The 16499-nt window shown below is 60.3% G+C and overlaps 8 protein-coding genes across 8 annotated transcripts; 3 read left to right on the forward strand and 5 right to left on the reverse strand.

Annotated features, from left to right (window-relative positions):
* Positions 1 to 58: 58 nt before the first annotated feature.
* BDZ90DRAFT_222230 (Nucleotidylyl transferase) lies at positions 59 to 1141 on the reverse strand (the record flags this gene model as incomplete). Its single annotated transcript, XM_025504520.1, has 1 exon — positions 59 to 1141. The coding sequence occupies one exon, from the start codon at positions 1139 to 1141 to the stop codon at positions 59 to 61; it is 1083 nt and encodes a 360-aa protein (XP_025360752.1).
* Positions 1142 to 1599: 458 nt separating this feature from the next.
* BDZ90DRAFT_233288 (hypothetical protein) lies at positions 1600 to 4302 on the forward strand. The gene is made up of 2 exons (XM_025506575.1): positions 1600 to 4026; positions 4108 to 4302. The coding sequence occupies exon 1, from the start codon at positions 1618 to 1620 to the stop codon at positions 3850 to 3852; it is 2235 nt and encodes a 744-aa protein (XP_025360753.1). The 5' UTR covers positions 1600 to 1617; the 3' UTR covers positions 3853 to 4026; positions 4108 to 4302.
* On the reverse strand, positions 3901 to 4770 carry BDZ90DRAFT_261473 (hypothetical protein; the record flags this gene model as incomplete). The annotated part of the gene is made up of 2 exons (XM_025508382.1): positions 3901 to 4026; positions 4108 to 4770. 2 exons carry the CDS (start codon positions 4768 to 4770, stop codon positions 3901 to 3903), a joined length of 789 nt encoding a protein of 262 aa, XP_025360754.1.
* Positions 4771 to 4983: 213 nt separating this feature from the next.
* BDZ90DRAFT_254121 (methionine aminopeptidase) lies at positions 4984 to 6368 on the forward strand (the record flags this gene model as incomplete). Its single annotated transcript, XM_025507817.1, has 2 exons — positions 4984 to 5283; positions 5430 to 6368. The coding sequence occupies 2 exons, from the start codon at positions 4984 to 4986 to the stop codon at positions 6366 to 6368; spliced, it is 1239 nt and encodes a 412-aa protein (XP_025360755.1).
* A 281-nt stretch (positions 6369 to 6649) lies between these two features.
* Positions 6650 to 8939, reverse strand: BDZ90DRAFT_280683 (hypothetical protein; the record flags this gene model as incomplete). Its single annotated transcript, XM_025509298.1, has 6 exons — positions 6650 to 7876; positions 7951 to 8383; positions 8456 to 8539; positions 8619 to 8666; positions 8731 to 8774; positions 8853 to 8939. The coding sequence occupies 6 exons, from the start codon at positions 8937 to 8939 to the stop codon at positions 6650 to 6652; spliced, it is 1923 nt and encodes a 640-aa protein (XP_025360756.1).
* Positions 8940 to 9367: 428 nt separating this feature from the next.
* On the reverse strand, positions 9368 to 10782 carry BDZ90DRAFT_233290 (hypothetical protein). Its single transcript, XM_025506576.1, has 3 exons — positions 10687 to 10782; positions 10432 to 10612; positions 9368 to 10342 (listed from the first exon to the last, which is right to left on the reverse strand). Exons 1-3 carry the CDS (start codon positions 10751 to 10753, stop codon positions 9400 to 9402), a joined length of 1191 nt encoding a protein of 396 aa, XP_025360757.1. The 5' UTR covers positions 10754 to 10782; the 3' UTR covers positions 9368 to 9399.
* A 365-nt stretch (positions 10783 to 11147) lies between these two features.
* On the forward strand, positions 11148 to 11900 carry BDZ90DRAFT_261477 (hypothetical protein; the record flags this gene model as incomplete). Its single annotated transcript, XM_025508383.1, has 2 exons — positions 11148 to 11191; positions 11264 to 11900. 2 exons carry the CDS (start codon positions 11148 to 11150, stop codon positions 11898 to 11900), a joined length of 681 nt encoding a protein of 226 aa, XP_025360758.1.
* A 69-nt stretch (positions 11901 to 11969) lies between these two features.
* On the reverse strand, positions 11970 to 16379 carry BDZ90DRAFT_280686 (hypothetical protein; the record flags this gene model as incomplete). Its single annotated transcript, XM_025509299.1, has 1 exon — positions 11970 to 16379. The coding sequence occupies one exon, from the start codon at positions 16377 to 16379 to the stop codon at positions 11970 to 11972; it is 4410 nt and encodes a 1469-aa protein (XP_025360759.1).
* Between the last annotated feature and the right edge of the window lie 120 nt (positions 16380 to 16499).

Here is a 16499-nt window from a genome sequence, read left to right on the forward strand (position 1 = left end):
ACCTGCTTTGCCCATACATCCTTGTCGATGCCCATACACCCTCATTCTCAACGACTCCTCATCTCTCACTGCTCGCCCCAAGGATTTCCTCCTCCGCCTTGCCCAGCAAGAGGTTATCGATCAACCTCGTCCGTCTCGCTTCCTTTCCCTCGCCTTGCCCCTCGATCAACGCTACCGCCCCGCTCAGCACGGCCCCGTCCGCCGCAGCTGGTCCCTCAGCCGCAATGGCCTCAGCGTAAGGGCGCAAAGTATATCGACAGTTGAGGCTGACGTAATCTACTTCGAAGCGGACTCGCCCACCACTCTCCTGTTCTGCCTGCTTTGCCAGACTGTCGATCTTGCCCAGGGCTGTCGATGTGACTTTGCGCTCCACCTCTTTCGCGCTCTCCCCCGCAGCTATCGCAGTATCGAAGGCGCTCCTCCCTTCCTCTAGGCCGCGTATGAGCAAGGGTGCCCAGCGTCGTCTCGCCTCGTCACTAAGATAGGCATTCCGACTACTCAACGCCAACCCCGTCTCCTGATCCCTCCTCGTCTCCACAACCTTGAACCCCTCCTTGCCCGGCGCACCAAAGAGGAGACTGCTCACCATCCCTCTTAAAATGAGGGCCTGCTGGATGTCCTTCTGGCCGAAGTAGACCCGAGTGGGCTCAACGGCGTGGAAGAGCTTGGTGACCACGGTGGCCACCCCACGGAAGAAGGCGGGGCGGGATGCCCCCTCGAGGCTGGAGGCGAGTGAGCCATGCATGGTTACGAACGCTCCCTCTTGTTGTTGAACGTTCTGTGTGAAGGGGGTTGAGGTGCCCGGCAGAGGCGGGTACATCTCCTGTACGTTGGGCACGAAGAGGGCGCCGATTTCCCCCAATCCTTTTTGGGCTTGTTCTGCTTCGATTAGGGCTTGCACGTCGGAGGGGAGCGTGCGGGGATAAGAGGCCAGGTCCTCATTAGGAGCAAATTGGGCCGGATTCACAAAGATGCTGATCACCGTATAGGCATTTTCGCGAAGAGAGCGTTGGACGAGATCGAGGTGGCCCGCGTGGAGAGCGCCCATTGTCGGGACAAAGCCTACACTAGGGGCGTCGTGATGCTGCGCGGAGGAGGAGGAGCTGCTGCTGCCGCTGCCGCTGTCGTTGCCATTAGGCATCCCCTGCGCGAGGGCCTGCCGTCGTATTGTCCATCGCCAGGCTTTGTAGTCTGCGATGGTTGTGAAGATTGGCCAGGGGGATTGCGGGGGAAGGGAAGAAGACGACATGTTCCGAGATGGGACTATGCTCCAGGACGCGATAGGTCTCCTGCGTGGACAGCTTTGTAGTAGCGTCCCTCTGAGTGAAGTCCTTGCCAAGGACATGGCTTGTCCCTTCTCTCTCTCTCTCTCTTTCTCGCTCCTTTAGAGAGAGAAGAAGAAAGTCAAGAAGATGACCAGCCCATCTCGAGTCAGTCACTCTCGGTCCGTCAGTCCGACCTTTGCGCCCTGGACGGAGAGACGAGACGGAGAGAAAGTGGCCGAGCGGAGGTTCGACTGCATCTTTTTCATATTTCATCTGTTCCTGTCCACTTGCTTGTCGCCTCTTTCCCTTCCCCTTCCTCCCTACTCATCACTCTCACCTCATCAAGCACACCATGCCCCCCTCTTCAACCCGTGAACTCCTACACATATCCTACGGCTCCCCTTCCTCCCACCTGACAACCCAATTCTTCAACACCCAACATGCCTACTTTGACTATTCTGCCTCCAGTAGTTCTGCGCCTCCACCTCTAATCGACCACGACATCTCATGGCAGGAAGGTGTCGAGCCGGGAAGTGGGAGAGAGAGATATACGCCTAGATGGTTGGGTTATGATACGAGAGAGGGTTTTGAGGGGTTGAGATTGCAGGACGATGTGGGGGATGATGACGAGGAGGAGGAGCAGTGGGGTGAGGGGGTAGAGTGGAGTGGTGGAGTGGAGAGGATGCGAATCGGCCACGAGGGTAAGGCGAGAACGACACCTTTCAGGGCTTTGAGTGTTCGAGAGGCTCAAGGTGAGGAATTTGATTGGGATAGAGAGATGCAGAGGGAGATGGATGATGATGACGAGTACGGGTATGACGACGAAGGAGATGAAGAGGATCAGCCTGCCAAGACGATTCGCAGTGCACAAGATGGCCCAACCACCTCTACGATCAGCTGCTCCCCGTCAGGCCAACCCGGGCCCTCTTCACGATATCGTCGCCGCCGTCCATGGTCACACTACCTCCTCTTTTCCCCTCACCCACGCTCCCTCATCCCAATCCACGCATCGGGCAACCTCCCTCTCAATCGCATGCCCCTCCACGAGGACGCCGCCTCCGCTGCTGCCGCCACCTCCTCCTCCTCATCGGATACGGGCGTCGAGCTCTTCTCCCACTTCGAATCCGGTTACACCCGCTCCGCCGGTCAAGAAGCCGAGCAAGACACATTCGACACGACGCTACGCTCGAGCATGGAAGCCTGCGACAGACCGCAAGGGTTCAACCTCGTCCTCTCCGCCTCCGATGCCTGGGCAGGGTTCGCGACGCATCAGCTCGAATTTCTTGCGGACGAGTACCCCAAGCTGGGTAGAGTGGCTTGGGCTGTTAGATCGGGAAGAGCAGATTGGCAACGCGGCCATGACGAGGAGGAAGGGGAGGAGGAGGGGATAGATCCAAAGGCCTTGCAGCGCAGACGCGCTCGGGCTATGAATGAGACGTTGGCCCTTTTGCTGCTCAGCGAGAGCGTGGACCTTTATGTTCCCCTCGCCGCGCCCGAGGGAGAGGGGGCGACGCAAACGCAGACGGAGAGGGAAGGAGCGGCCCTTCTAGCCAGCCATTTCGAGACGGCAACGCTTGGCGCTAGGCTGAGGGACTCGCCTACCAGCCTGTCGAAAGTGGTTGACCAGCTCACATGGAGAGGAGGGACGCCCTTGGCTTCTTTGGGAGGCGAGGTACCACAGACTTCCTCCTCCTTCTCCTCGTCTTCTGCGGCGACAACGAGTACAACGGCAGTGGACCCAATCGACGCTCTCCTTGCCTCGCGCGGATACACGCCCGCCGGTACGTCAATGTCAAACAGGTCTGGAGGGGGAGGACGACGCCACCCAGAGCAGGAAGCTATCAATGCCCGTCGAGCTGCTCTGCGGGAAGGGGCAGAGAGGATCGATGCACGATGGCGTTGTTTCTCAGAGGCTCGCCCGTACGAGTCCAAGGGGACAGCCGCATCTACTCAGTCTTCCTCCTCTACATCCCCGCCGTGGAGTAGCAGCACCAAGCCCTTCGCCATGCACGCCATCTCCCGGCTCGGCCCGTCAAAGCCTTTCCTAGGACGTGATCGATCGTTCGCACCCGCGCCGCCCTCACGAACGGACATAGTGCAACATTGGCTCCATCCGGACGAAGAGGAACGCAACCCCTCTCCCAACACGCCGGGCCCTCAGCTCTCCGCACCCTGGGCCCGTTTGTTGAGCACCCCACTCGCCCAGCCTACTCACGCCGCAATGCCTCGAACTCTGCGGGAAGGATCTTCGTCTTCCTCCACTGCAGGCCCTGCCCCCCTTAGCGCACTGTATTGCTCCCCTCGTCCTACCCTTTCCCACCTCTCGCACGCCCGAAAGACACTCCTGGCCGCAGTGCGCGGTCATTCTTCGCTGGCGGCTTGGGGTGTTGGGGAAGGGGCGAGCGAGGGGAGAGTGGGAGGGAGGGATGGACTAAAGGATTTGTTGGAGCGGGTGGAGGAGCTGAGAGGCGGGTATGAGGATGGAGGCGCTGCTGATGAGGATGAGGAGGACGAGGGAGGCAAGGACACAGATGAGGATTGGGAGGACGGGGCGGGCGAGGATGAGGATGGGCTTGATTGGAGTTGAGGCGCGCGCGGGCGTGCGTGCTCATCGTATGCTGTTGCAATTGATACCTCAACTTGTCTGACCTGCCTTCAGCTGCTGCTGCTGCTGCTGATTCCCGTGCTGCCCTTTTCTCTTCTTCTTCCTCGGCGGTGTCGATCCAGTCGGGGCATCAGCCTCCAGTAGCGACCGATCGATCTGCGCAGACAAAGGAAAGTATCATCAGCACGCCATCAGCGCGGCTCTGCACCTCTCTCGGCCGCAGCACCGCTAACCCACCTCATCAACATCCCCGGCCTCCAAGCCCAAAAAGCCACGCATCCCTTCCTCTCCCTCCCCCCACGTCCTCATCTCACTCGGACCGCTATACTCTGCCTTGTAAACCACACGGCGCAACGTACTGCTCGCCTTCTCCCACTCTGCATGCTGTCGAGCAAGCTTACGTTCCGCTGACGAGCCGGACGCGGATGAGTCGGGACCTCCTCCTTGCTGTTCCCCACCGCCGCCGAGCTGCTGCCCACCACCTTCAAGCGCTTGAGCTGCTGCGCGACGGGCGAGGATCTGATTCTTCCTCGGGGGCTTAGGTGGTCGCACTTTGCCCGGGAGTGAGGGGGGAAGGTAATGCGCGAATGTCTTTGGGAGGGTGTAGGATTGCTGGTGCTGCTGCCGCGTGTCACTAGGTCCTCCAGTTGCTTCTCCTGAGGTGGGCCTGGTCGGCGTGCTGGGCCCTGCTTCGGCCTTGGTGGTGGGGACGGTGGTGTCGCGCGGCTGATGATGGAGGTCCTTGCGGAATGGGTGGAGTAAGATGCGATACGAGTCGTGCAGGTGGAAGCGGGTTATTAGGTCGTCTGAGGCTGAAAGGTGGTGTGAAGGGGGTGGAGGTTGGAGAATCTCCTGATTGGGTAGAGAGAGGGGCGCTGCTATGTGAGTTGGAGGGGACATGATGGTGCGGATGGTAAGGAGGGGACGATTGGAGCATCGACTGAGCGGCGGCTTGACATCGAGGTTGAGCTCAACCTTGTGTGGTTGACAGGGCGGAAGGAGCCACGCGAGCGGGCGAGATGATGCAGGTCAGGGCCCCGACGGCTGATTCGGCAAGGCGAGGCGACAAAATCACTTTGACTTCATTCGCTCCTTGTCCTCTCAACTCGCAACATGGCCATCGAAGAGCAGGCGGCCACAACGTCAGCCGCGAGCATCTCACCGCTCGCGGCTGCAGAGCAGAAGCACCAAGCTTCCAAAGCAGCAGCAGCCGCGTCAACCACCACGACTCAAGAGAGCTCCTCCTCCTCCTCTTCGGCAGAGTCACACGACCCCTTCCCCACCTTTTCCTACTCGGGCTCCCTTCGCCCCGCATACCCGCTCAGCAAGAATCCGCGCGTCCCAGCCCATATTCAACGCCCCAACTATGCGCGAGAGGAGGTGAGCCAGAGCTTTTGGGCATTTTGGTGGGATGTGAGCGCAGCGTCCCGCCCTTTGCTTTTGAGCACTTAGCATCCATCCCACCCTCCCCCTCCTTCTTCTCGTCCCTCCTCCTTGACTTATCGTTGCTGACCGAAACTCTGCTTCTGCTCCCCTTTTCTCGTCTGTCAACCCCTCAGTGGATGCGCTCCCGCAACATCCGCACCAACACGCCCGAGGAAGTCGCCGGGATCCGCCGATCGGCCATCCTAGCCCGCCAAGTCCTCACCGCTGCACGAGACGCCATAGCCATCGGCGCCACGACGGACTCGATTGACAAGGTAGTCTTTCGCGAAGCCATAGCGCGTGATTGTTACCCTTCGCCACTGGGGTATCACGGTTACCCGAAGTCGGTCTGCACGAGTGTGAATGAATGCATCTGCCACGGGATCCCCGATCAACGCCCGCTCCAAAGGGACGACATAATCAATATCGATGTGACGCTCTACCATAAGGGGTTTCACGGTGACCTCAACGCTACCTGGGCTGTGGAGCCTGCTGCTCACCCTGAAGGTTCAGAGGGGCAGAGACTAATCAAGACAGCCCGCTCTTGCCTCGATGCAGCCATTTCCATTTGTGGACCTGGAGTCCCTTACGGTGAGATAGGCAAAGTCATTCAACCCCTCGCAGAATCTGCAGGCTTTGCAGTAGTACGTCGATACACGGGTCACGGAGTTGGGAAAGTCTTCCATGGTGCGCCAACCGTCTTTCATCACAAGACTAAAAAAGGTTGGGGAATCATGGAGGTAGGACACGTCTTTACCATCGAGCCTATGATCTCTGCCACTCCCCCGCCCGTAGGGGCTGGAGATCTCTCCTGGCCTGATGACTGGACGGTCACTACGACGGATGGGGCACATAGTGCCGCGGCTGAGGAGACATTGGCTATTACGCCGCATGGGGTGGAGATTTTGACTGCCGCGGGGGGGCCGAAGGTGATTGATACGAGGGAGGAGAGGGAGAAGAGGGGATTGATTACGAGAATCAAGGAGAGGGACGATTGGGAGGAGGAGAAGGCGAGGCGGGCCAAAGAGGGAGAGGGAGATGACAAGAGGGAAGAGAAGAGGATCAAGGTGTAGTAGACGCGCCATGTCACCCCAACTCCTCAAGCTAGGTGTAGATCTATTCGATTCACGTCATCTCTTCCTCTGGTCGTCTTCGCTTCTGAGTCTGAACAGCTGGATGTACGTGGAGGTTGGGGAAGGGGAGTGGGACTTCGCGTCTTTCAGGTCGGGTAGATGTAGGTATCGCTGGTGCTCGAGTTGGATGGTAGTGGTCTCGTGTGGAGGCTGAATGGCTCGTGCATGCTGGTGTCGTCTGCCTGGCCTTGAAGGCTGCTATCCTCTTCCGCTGGCTGCGTCTACGCAAGGAGGCGCGACTTGAAAAACTGCATTGGCCCAGAGCGGCGGGTAAAGACACCAGGAGCCTGCTGCTCCACTTGCTCTTGCGACTCAAAGCCTTCATTGGTTCCTGCTGTCGGCTCAGCATCCTCATCGTCGCTGGCGCCAGTAGTCCTGCGCAAGTCGAGCCTCGCCTTGCTCCTGGTCAGCATGGGCGACGGGCTACGCTCGAAGCCAGGCAGGGGAAACAGACTCATGTATTCCTCCCTGGCTGAGTCCTTTGCAAGCGGCGCATCCTTCTTGCTGAAGGGCAACGTGGAAGCGGTAGCGCTCAGCTCGAGGTCGGAGAGGAAACGTTGCGTGTCGGTGGCTGGAGGCGAGGATCGTGCGCCGCTACCTGCCGTGGTGCTGTGGCAGGCGGGAGGGCTAGAGTTGGTAGCTCGAGTAGCAGCAGGGTTCCTGGGGCGCTGCTCGGGCGTAGTGGGGCCGGAGCGGATGGCGAGCCGGTCGGTTGGTGGGCGATTCTCGTCGCTCAGGAGCACAGGGGCGTTCTCATCGCTGCCGTCTGCGCCGTGCTCCTCAGCAGGAGAGCTGCGGCTGCGCTGGTCAGCCTTCTTGTTGTGGTGCTGGTCCTGGTTAGAGCCAGTGGCAGGGGCTGAATCGTAGAAGAAGTCCTGAATCTCCTTGTCGGCCTCTACCAAGGCGGATGGAGTGCTTTGAGTGGCGCTCATTTCCTTCGTGGTAGAGCTATTGGTCTCGGTAGCATGCTTGTCGACCTGCTGCCCGATCCCGGCCTCCTTTACAGTAGACTCGCTGGGCTGTTCGCCGTCGGGATGCTTGCCACGCTCGTGGTGATTCTGAGGTTCAGGAGAAGACGTTGGCGAAAGCGAATGATAGTCTCCTAGTAGCCCGCGAGGATTGTTGTCATCGCGGATCAGGGTGTCCTCATCATCGTCGCGCGAATTGGAGCCAGAGTGGTCACTCATGTGTTGGCGGTCATCGTGCTGACCTTGACTGACTTGGGGCTGCTCACCATCATGACGGCGTCGAATGGAACGGTCTTCGACTTGTTGTTCCTCATCGGCGCTGACCTCGGGTGTCTTGCGCTTTTGCTGGACAGTACCTTGCGTGGTAGTGGGTCCGCCCTCGAGAAGGCGCGTGAGCTGCTGAAGACGCTGACGAAGGAGTTCCGTGTTGGCATTGGCGAGCTGAAGCGACTGGGCATTTTCCCTGACGTGCTCCTGGATCTGTGCAGAGGAGCAGACGATGATTGAGGTCACCATATACCCTCCTGCAACTCTGCGTCGCCACGCCAACTCACCCTCCAATCAAGTACGGCCAGCTGGCTCCTCAAAGCGTGACACTCGGCTCTGATGCGCTCGATGTGCACTTCCTGGTTCAGCACCTCGCCTGTACGCTGCATCAAGACGCGGCAATGGGCCAAGACCAGGGGCTGAAGCTGCGGATACTTGGCCTCAAAGTACGTCAGCTGTCCCTTGCTGAGCATGTTGCGCTCATCGAATTGGTCGAGTCGGTCATTGGGATGCAAGTCGTACATATGCGAGAGGGCCAAGAGGCGCATGTCCGCGTCTGGGTGGAAGTTGACCACATCGGCGAAGATGTGCTGCGTGGTTGCAGGCGAGGTGGGAGGAATGTTGTCGGGGTAGGGCAGGCCGGGAGGTGAGGCGCCGTTCAGCCAGGCTTGATACATCTTGAGCTCAATGGCGGTCATACTGCGCATCGCGACGGCTTGCCTGTGCGAGTTTGAGGGGGGTCCAGAGTGAGTGTAAGCTATTGCTCGGCCATCATATATGCCGGGCACTCACGTCTCTAGGATGCTGCCTTGATACTGCAGACGGCCCAGAGAAGATGCAACACTTTTGCCTTGAAGAACGAGGCTTGCGAGCTTGCTGTGGGTGGGCGGGCGTGAACGAGCAAGCCGAAGTCAACGCGACGATGCTCAGCAATTTCGTGCTTGTGGCCACTCACTGCGACTTGGCAACAATGCCCTGCCATCCATCATTGACATTGAGCTCACTATGCGAGGTGGTGAGTGGTCAGTAGTGTCGCAGCTGAGGGTCGCACTCGCGCGCGCACGCACACCTCAGCATGAACGACGGCATTCCAGTCAATGTCATGAGGGTTCTGTGCGTGTATGCGGTCGGATGGGCAGCTCAGCAACGGCTCATCGCCAGTCAATCCACTGCCGCCGTGCCAACTCACAGGAGCTGGGAACAAGTCGAGAAGAGCGAGAGCAGGTGCCGGCTGGGGGATGGCTACCTCGCTGACCTGATTGCTAGCCACGGCCATCTCGGGCCCTGCGGCTTCCGACTGCGCAGCAGCTGACACGGTCATGGCGTCAACTGCGGCTGAGCAAGGCTGGGAGGAGCCGGATGGAACGATGTTCTGACGTCGCTGCCAGCCGGGGGAAGAGCGGGCAGAAGGGGTCGAGATGGGAAACGAGACTTGGTGGAAATGACAAATTCGATGGTATTGGAGAAGAGGGAAGGAGGACAAGACGCAGAAGCAATCGACGAGCCGCTCGAGATTGGGCGAGCTCGCGTGTCTGAGGAGCCGCCGCCGCCGCCGCCGCCGCCTCATCGAGACGCGCCGTCGGCAAAGCGAGCAGAGCAGAGTACAATTCGGAGAGATGGAGAGATAGCAGAGCCACGTCGCGACAGAAGCTGGAGCAAGCACCAAAGTAGCAGCGAGACAAGCAAGAGGTATCAAAAGGGAAGGAGAGACCGAGCACTCACGGAACCACAGCGATTTAAGCCCTGGCGCGGGTCGCAGGCCCGATCAACTCGTAGACGGCCAAGCCAGCTACGAGGGCGGTACCGAGGAGCTGAACATTGGCGTCGAGGGGCACCCAGCGAGAGTAGGAGAGCGTCGAGGCAGCACTGGAGACAAAGTCGGAGCCGGCTGCAGCGTTGCCCAGCATCGAGGAGAGCGTTTGCCCACCAGGCTGGCCAGCCGCAACTCCGAGGGTGCTGGGCAGCTTTTCCAGACCATGGGCCGAAGACTTGAGGAAGGAGAGTAGCGCAAGACGCACAAAGGTAAAGGTTACAGCAGAGGGCTGCCTGCCGCGCTGGAACGTGACGAGGTGGGCTGCTGCGGAGGGAAGGGCAACGAGCCAGATGGTCCAGAGGAGAATGGGCTGCCAGAAGTTGAGCGAGATGATGCCGCGTACATCGGGGATGGTGATGGCCCAGTGGGGGACAACGCCAGCGTCGATGCGACCGTGGCGGAGGAACGACTCGGCGCGAGACTCGCCCAGACGGATGTAATGGGTGGGCAGGACGCTCAGCACGAGGACCACGGCCTCGATGGCGATGAGCAAGCGCACCAGGTTGCCAGCGTCCGAAGCAGCATGCTGGGCGCGACTCCAATTGGCGTTGACCACAGCGTGCAAGCGACGATCCCAACGACGCACGTTCTTCTGGGCAAAGGATCGGGCGTGCTGCACCTCGTTTTGGACCTCGTTGCCCGAGCTCTTAAACGCGTTGGCCAGATTATCGAGAGAGCGTTGCGTGCGGGCCTTGAGTTGCGAGCCAAAGGTGTGCGTCGCGTTGACGATGGCCTCCTCCGCGACGGCGGCAGGTTGAGCGATGCCGTTAGCAATGGCCGAGGCGGATGAAGGGGTGCGGTGCGTGTGCTTGCGGGGCGTCTTGGCGGGCGTGACGGGGGAGCCCTCCGACTCGGATTCAGCCGCCCTGCACGGCGGCGAAATACCAGGATGAAGCGGTGTTGTCAGTCGTCGTGAATCAAGGCGTGGCGTGGTCATTGTCGTCTCGCTGCTCACCCTCCGTTGCTGGAGACGCGCGCGGCACGCCTGCCCTCGCGGTCCAGAGCAGTGTAGAGTCCCTCCATCTGTCCACGCCTCTCGAATCGCGATCGGTTGGCAATCAAGTGCTCGCGAACGATGGCCTCCAAGTCGTCGCGCTTGGTTCCGTCATCCACGGTAATGCCGAGAGTGGATGCAACTGCAGCGTACGCGCGCGTGGGAGACGCGACGTCAGTCGACTTATTGCGCAGTGTTGACGCCGCTTACACTCACTCTCGACGAGGTCCTGCTTCCTCTTTCCCTTGAGGTTGCCCTTAAATGGCGTCGACGTCGATGACATGGCTTCGCGATATCTGGGGATCTGAGGTTGGTAGTGACGGGAGTGGATGCAAAAGGTCGAAAAGGAAACAAATGCGTCCCCGCATCGCATCCGCTTTCGCTCGCGACGTGAATCGATGATGCAGTCCAGCGCGGGACAAAGGGCAGACCAGGCGCAGGCGGGCGAGATCCGCGACGAGACCTCCCCCAAAGTGCAGAAAAACGCAGGGCAGAAACGCAGTCGAGGAATCGCGAATCGATGAGCCCGACGCTCGCTGCTCAGTCGACTCAGGACAGCTCCACTCGAGAAAACGGCATGGCTTGTGCCCAAGGGTGGTGCGAGCGAGGGGATCGCGAACTCGTTTTGAGTCACTTTCATCTTTCGCCACCACCACCGCCGCTACGACGAGGCAACCATGAGCATCCGCTTCCACGCCTCGGCGCCCATCGTCACGCTCTAGTGAGCAATGCACGCCTGCCGTCGTCCAAATGAGCCGACAGCTGACCATTCACGCCCCTAACACACCTGCAGCCACGACCTCCGTTCCCCGCAATCGCAACAAGCCCTCGCCCTCCTCCGCCAAGCACAACGTGGCGGCGGCGGCGGCAGCTCCTCTACCAACGAGGGGAACGCAGCCATCTTCCTCAAAGAAGCCAGCAGCCCCGCCTCGTCCTCTCTGGACCTCCAGCTCGAAATCAAGGAGCGGGCCAAAGAGCCCCCAACGCCCGGACAGCTGAGGACCATCCTCGAGTACCTCAAAGCTTCCCCCCCTCCTCCCCCTGCGGCGGCAGCTGCCAATTCTTCGGTCGAAGGCGCTCCTGCTACTACTCGCTCTACCCCAGAGAATCACCCCGCAGCAGTAGGTGGAGCAGGAATTGGCGCTCGTCCGCAGACGAAGCGTCCTACCAATCCACCGCCCGGCGTAACAAGGACGAGAGTCAAGACCACCCTCGAAGATGATGATTCGGCCGCCAGCAGCGAGTCAGCCGTTTCACGTCGCCTTGAGTCTTCACCTCTCCTCCTCGTGGACTGGGATGCAGGGAGAGCGAGCACAGATCTTGCCGGTGTGCAGGAGATGATCGAGCGATGGCGCGAGGAGCAGGCTAGTGGGAAGCAAGGTGGACAAGCGTCCAAGAGTGATGCGGGGGGCAATTGCGTGGTGATGTAGAGACGGGCTCTGGGTGGATGACTTTGGATATGGAATCATGGCGCTGCTATGTACAAGGACAAGTGACGATCAAGCCGGCATCAGGTTCTCCTGCTCCTGCTCAGCCCAACCACGACTCCTCCTCGGTGTCGCATCACTCATGGCCGACATTCTGGCTACGGCTTCACCGGCTGCCCTCCGCTTGGCGAGGAAGGACTCCATCCCCGGCATCTTGGACATGGAAGCTCCGCCAGAGAGGGACATGCGCGACGAATTCGACGAAGCAGACGAGACACTGCTGCGGCTGCTGTTGGTCGAGGCGCGACCTACTAGGGCGCGACGTCCTGCTGCGTTTGCTGGAAGGGAGGGTCGGGAGAGGGAGAGGGATTGCCGACTGCGAGAGACGTTAGTCAGGCTCATGGGCTCTTCCAGGCCGCCGTACGTGCCCTCCGATGCGATGGAGTGAGTGGGCACATCGGGAAAGGTGGTGCCAGTGAGGTCCCGCGAGGAGGCGCGCGTTGTTCGCTTCTGCAGACTTGCGGACGACGAAGAACCAGTGGAAGACAATGAGATGCGATGCCGCTCCTCTGTCTGCTGCTCTTGGTCGCTTTGGCTGGCTTGACTGCTTGATCGTGAGTGAGATGGGCGGACAGCGATCGTGGAGTGACGAGGGTGGTGGACGACACGCCTCGTCTTGGGGGTAGCTTCCTCCTCGGCCAAATCTTCTTGGTCCTCATTCACGACCTGATTGACAGTCGCTGATCGTAGCGGCCCACCGGCTGCAGCGCCAGCGCCATCCATCGTCCTCCTTCCCCTCGCCTTGGCAGGGACAGGTCCACGCTCGAGAATCTCTTCTGGGGCTCCATGCTCCCACGAGCTACTTGCTGCCTCATAGCGTCCGTCGTCCAAGCTCGCCGGAGTCTGACCTGGAGTGACCAGCCCAGCCTTCCTGACTTTGCGTTTGAGCAGTGCAAGCTCCTCCTGCTTAGCTACGAGTGCCATTGCGTGGTTCTGGATCTCGAGCTCCAATTTCTCGTTCTGACGCTCAAGCTTAGTGATCGTGAGACCGCGGTCGCCTACTTGAGCTGCGAGCTTGTCGCATCGGGCTTGCAGCTCGGCAGCCTCTGCTGAGGAGGAGCTAGATTGCAGCTGCTTGGTCTGCTCAGCGACTTGGTGCTCCAACTCTGCAATGCGGGCTTCCTGCGGCGTCACCACCGTGCGCTCCATGTCGGCCACAGCAGCCAGGAGTTCTTCGCGCTCCTGCTCCATCCGCAAGGCAATGGCGTGCAGCTGATCGTGCTTGGCGGCGGCTTCCCCGCGTTGATGCTCTACATCGGCGTCGTGATTCTGCTTGAGCTCCCTCTCCAGTGCAGCTAAGGCGGCCTGGTGAGCCTGATCTCGCTCCTCTCGCTCCGCAATAAGTTCTTCAAGACGAGTCGAGAGCTCCTCGTTGGCAGCACGAAGCTCTTCCACCTCGTGCGTACTGGCTTGTCGCCCCTTCGACCCATCTGCAGCCTCATCGCGCTCGGCCACAGCCTCATCCCTCTCCCTCTGCGCCTTTGCCAGCTCCTCACTCAACGCCTCTCTCGCATCGCATGCCTCATCTCGCTCCTCTCTCGCGTCATCCCTCTCCTGACGCGCATCATCGCGCTCCCTTTCCACCTCCTCCATCCCCTCTGCACGCTGTAGCGCGTCATCGCGCTCCCGCTGTGCCTCAATCAACTGCTCCTCCAGCGACTCGAGGGCCTCCTCATGGTCACGCTGCAGCGAGTAGACGCGCACTTCGTGGTCACGCTCGACACTCTCCCTGGCGAGGCGGGCGATCTCCTCCGTCGATGCCGATGGCTGGGGCGATGCTTCGCGCGACCGTTGTGATGAGGGAGAGGAGGAAGTGGCGCGCACGGCAAGAAGGCGAACCTCATAGTCGCGCCTTTGCTGTTCTCTCAACTCCCTCTCGTGAGTGAGCTCATCGCGCAATCGGATCACCTCCTCATCTCCACTACCCACCCCGCTCGCCGCGTTGGCCGCGGCCACGCCCACCCTCCTCCCCACCTGCTCCCTCATCCTCTCCACCAGCCTTCTGAGCTCCGCATCCCTCCTCTCCCCCTCCTCCCTCTCGCGTTTCCACTCCTCCAGCACGCCCTCCTTATCTCTCATTCGCTCCTCTAACTCCCACTTCACCCCGGCAAGCTCGCGCAGTAGCTGCGACTTGCTTTCCAGCTCCGAGGTGAGGACGTCCCGCAGGAGGGAGGCTTCAGAGAGGGTGGAGGTCAGACGGACGGATAGGGTTGAGAGGCGGGAAGAGTGTGTGAAGAGGTACTCGTCTAGTGCGTGGCGTACCGCGAGGAGACGTGTTTGGGCGTCGCCGCTCGGTGGAGAGCCAGATGGAGGGAGGGACAGAGATGTTGCTGGTGTGGGCGGCCATTGTTGCTGCGTTGGGGAGGAGATAGCTGATGCTGGGCGACGTGTGGGGGAGGGTGTGGCCATTTCTGCGAAGTGGCCGTGCGTTTGAGCTGCGGCAGGGTGCGGGCTCTGCATTTGCTTACGCATCGTCTTGTCCTTCATCTTGGGCGAAGCGACGACGCGTGCGGGTGATTGCGCGCTCCTTTCTTGCTGCGCCTCTGCGTCCTCCTCTGTCTCAACTTCCGTCTCAAGCTCGCCATCCTCTTCTGCAGACTGCCCAGCAGTAGCAAACGAGACAAAGTCGCTCGAGGCGGCAGACGTGGCCGACCCGCCGCTCGTACGGCCTTTCGTAGCTCGCGGGGCTGAATCGCCTCCCGCGCGTAAACGCTCGACGCTGGCCCTGCCTAGAGCAAGGCGACGTAGTTTATCCGCCGATGGGCTTGCAGTGTAGCCGGACTCTGGACGACGAGGTGCTGGACTTGCTGCGGGCTTGGGTGAGGGCGAGGCGGATGATGCGGTGATTGACGAAGAGGAAGGCGACGCACTGTCCGCTTCTAGCTGACGGCTCGCGGAGACAGCTGAGGTGTTGGCATCATGTTGAGGTGATGGCTGCGGCGACCTTGCTGCGATCTTCACCGTGGGGGAATCGAGCATGCTGCGAGGCGACGAGGTCTCGAAGCTCTGTGCCTCTGAGGTCATCGAGACCTCAGGCTCCACCACTGCGGGCAAGGAGGCTTCGGCCTGCTCTTCAGCCTGCTCCTCGTCCTCGTCCTTCTCTTCAGCCTGCTCCTCGTCCTCGTCCTTCTCTTCTTCGCCCTGTCCATCAGATGAGTGCACAGCAGAAATGCCAGCCTGGCTTACGTCTGCCACGCTGCTTTCGTGCACCTCAGCGTCACCCTTCCCGCGCATCTCTTCCCCAGCGGGCACATCTGAGCTCTCTGCGACCTGCACATCCTCCACCTCCTCTTTCGCTTGCTCCTGCCCACACTGCTCCTGCCCACCCCAAAAAGCCACTCGCAACTTCTCCCCCTCCCTCCTAAAGAAGGAGTCATTCAAGCTCTGACTACTGAGCGTGCTCATATCCGCCACTGAGAGGGACGAGGAGTTGGTGCTGATCGTAGTGCCCGTGGAAAGACGCTCGCGTGGTACGTGTGCGTGTGCGTGTGCGTGTGCTTGTGTCTGTGAGGGGAGAGTAGAAGCTGGGCGAGGCATCTCCGTAGCTGGGGAGGATGAGTGCGCGTGCAGGGAGGAGGAGGGACTCTGCTTCCCCGGAGGGAGCAGAGGTTGAGCTGCAGCTTGACGAGGACGCATAGGTCGAGGCGTAGCAGTAATCGATGGGTTGGGCGAAGATGTCGGGCGATTCCTCGTCTGACTGACTGCTCGAGGCGTCCTGCCGACGGAAAGCACGCTCCCGCTATTCATGGAGTCATCGAGATGTCGCAGCAGGTTGCTATTCGACGCATTCTCCCCCATGGAGAGGAGCGGACCCCCGGTGTTGGAGAGAGAGGAGAGAGACAAATCCGTCGATGCGGATGTTGAGGCGTCTAGCGCTGCGGGTGCGGTCGGAGGACGTGTGGAGCGAATGGAGGTGCGACTCGTGCTCGTGCTCGTGTTGGCGTTGGTCGAGGGAAGAGAGAGACGACTGGAGCTTGCCTGCTGCTCTTCATCCTCTTCGCAGTGCTCCTCATGATTCGAGGTAGGCGCAGCCGTGCTCCCCGCCGTCGTCACGCTTATCTTGCTCACATCTCCCTCGTCGGTCATTCTGTAACCCCATTCCACTCCTCTACCGCTGCTGCTGCTGCTGCTGCTGCCTCCTCCCAGCATCGAAGAAGAGGAAGGAGTCTCCGACTGGCGCAGGATGCTCTTTAGCGCCGAAGCTGGCGTACGAGGTGGGAGTGGTTTTGGCGGCTTTGGCGTGGCGGATGGGGTGCGACTTTGTGCGATGACCTCGCTCAATAAGGCCTTCCGACGCGGTAATGGAGTGGCGGCGATGCTGTGCGAATGCGAGGATGAGGGGGAGGGTGTGTTCTCCTTGTCTCCTTCTTGGTAGCGGCGTGAAGGTGAGGAAAAGGAGGAGGAGCTGGAGAAGGACGCCATCTTGGAGTCTGAGATGGATAGATGACGAGGATAGAAAGTTGAACAAGACGAGGAAATAGGACGATGCAGCATCTCCTCCTCTGTCCGCCCCTCCGTTTCTCCTTCTCCGCATCAACTCGA

Source organism: Jaminaea rosea, assembly GCF_003144245.1.
Source record: "Jaminaea rosea strain MCA 5214 unplaced genomic scaffold BDZ90scaffold_11, whole genome shotgun sequence".
In the NCBI taxonomy this organism is placed as follows: domain Eukaryota; kingdom Fungi; phylum Basidiomycota; class Exobasidiomycetes; order Microstromatales; genus Jaminaea; species Jaminaea rosea.

Excerpts from the sequence above, each read along its gene's own strand:
- BDZ90DRAFT_233288 (XM_025506575.1), top strand. The coding sequence starts at position 1,618 with ATGCCCCCCTCTTCAACCCGTGAACTCCTACACATATCCTACGGCTCC.
- BDZ90DRAFT_233290 (XM_025506576.1), bottom strand. The coding sequence starts at position 10,753 with ATGTCATCGACGTCGACGCCATTTAAGGGCAACCTCAAGGGAAAGAGG. Across the intron at positions 10,613-10,686 it reads GAAGCAGGACCTCGTCGAGA|TTGCATCCACTCTCGGCATT; the intron begins GTGAGTGTAAGC and ends CGTACGCTGCAG. Across the intron at positions 10,343-10,431 it reads CGCGTCTCCAGCAACGGAGG|GGCGGCTGAATCCGAGTCGG; the intron begins GTGAGCAGCGAG and ends GCCGCCGTGCAG.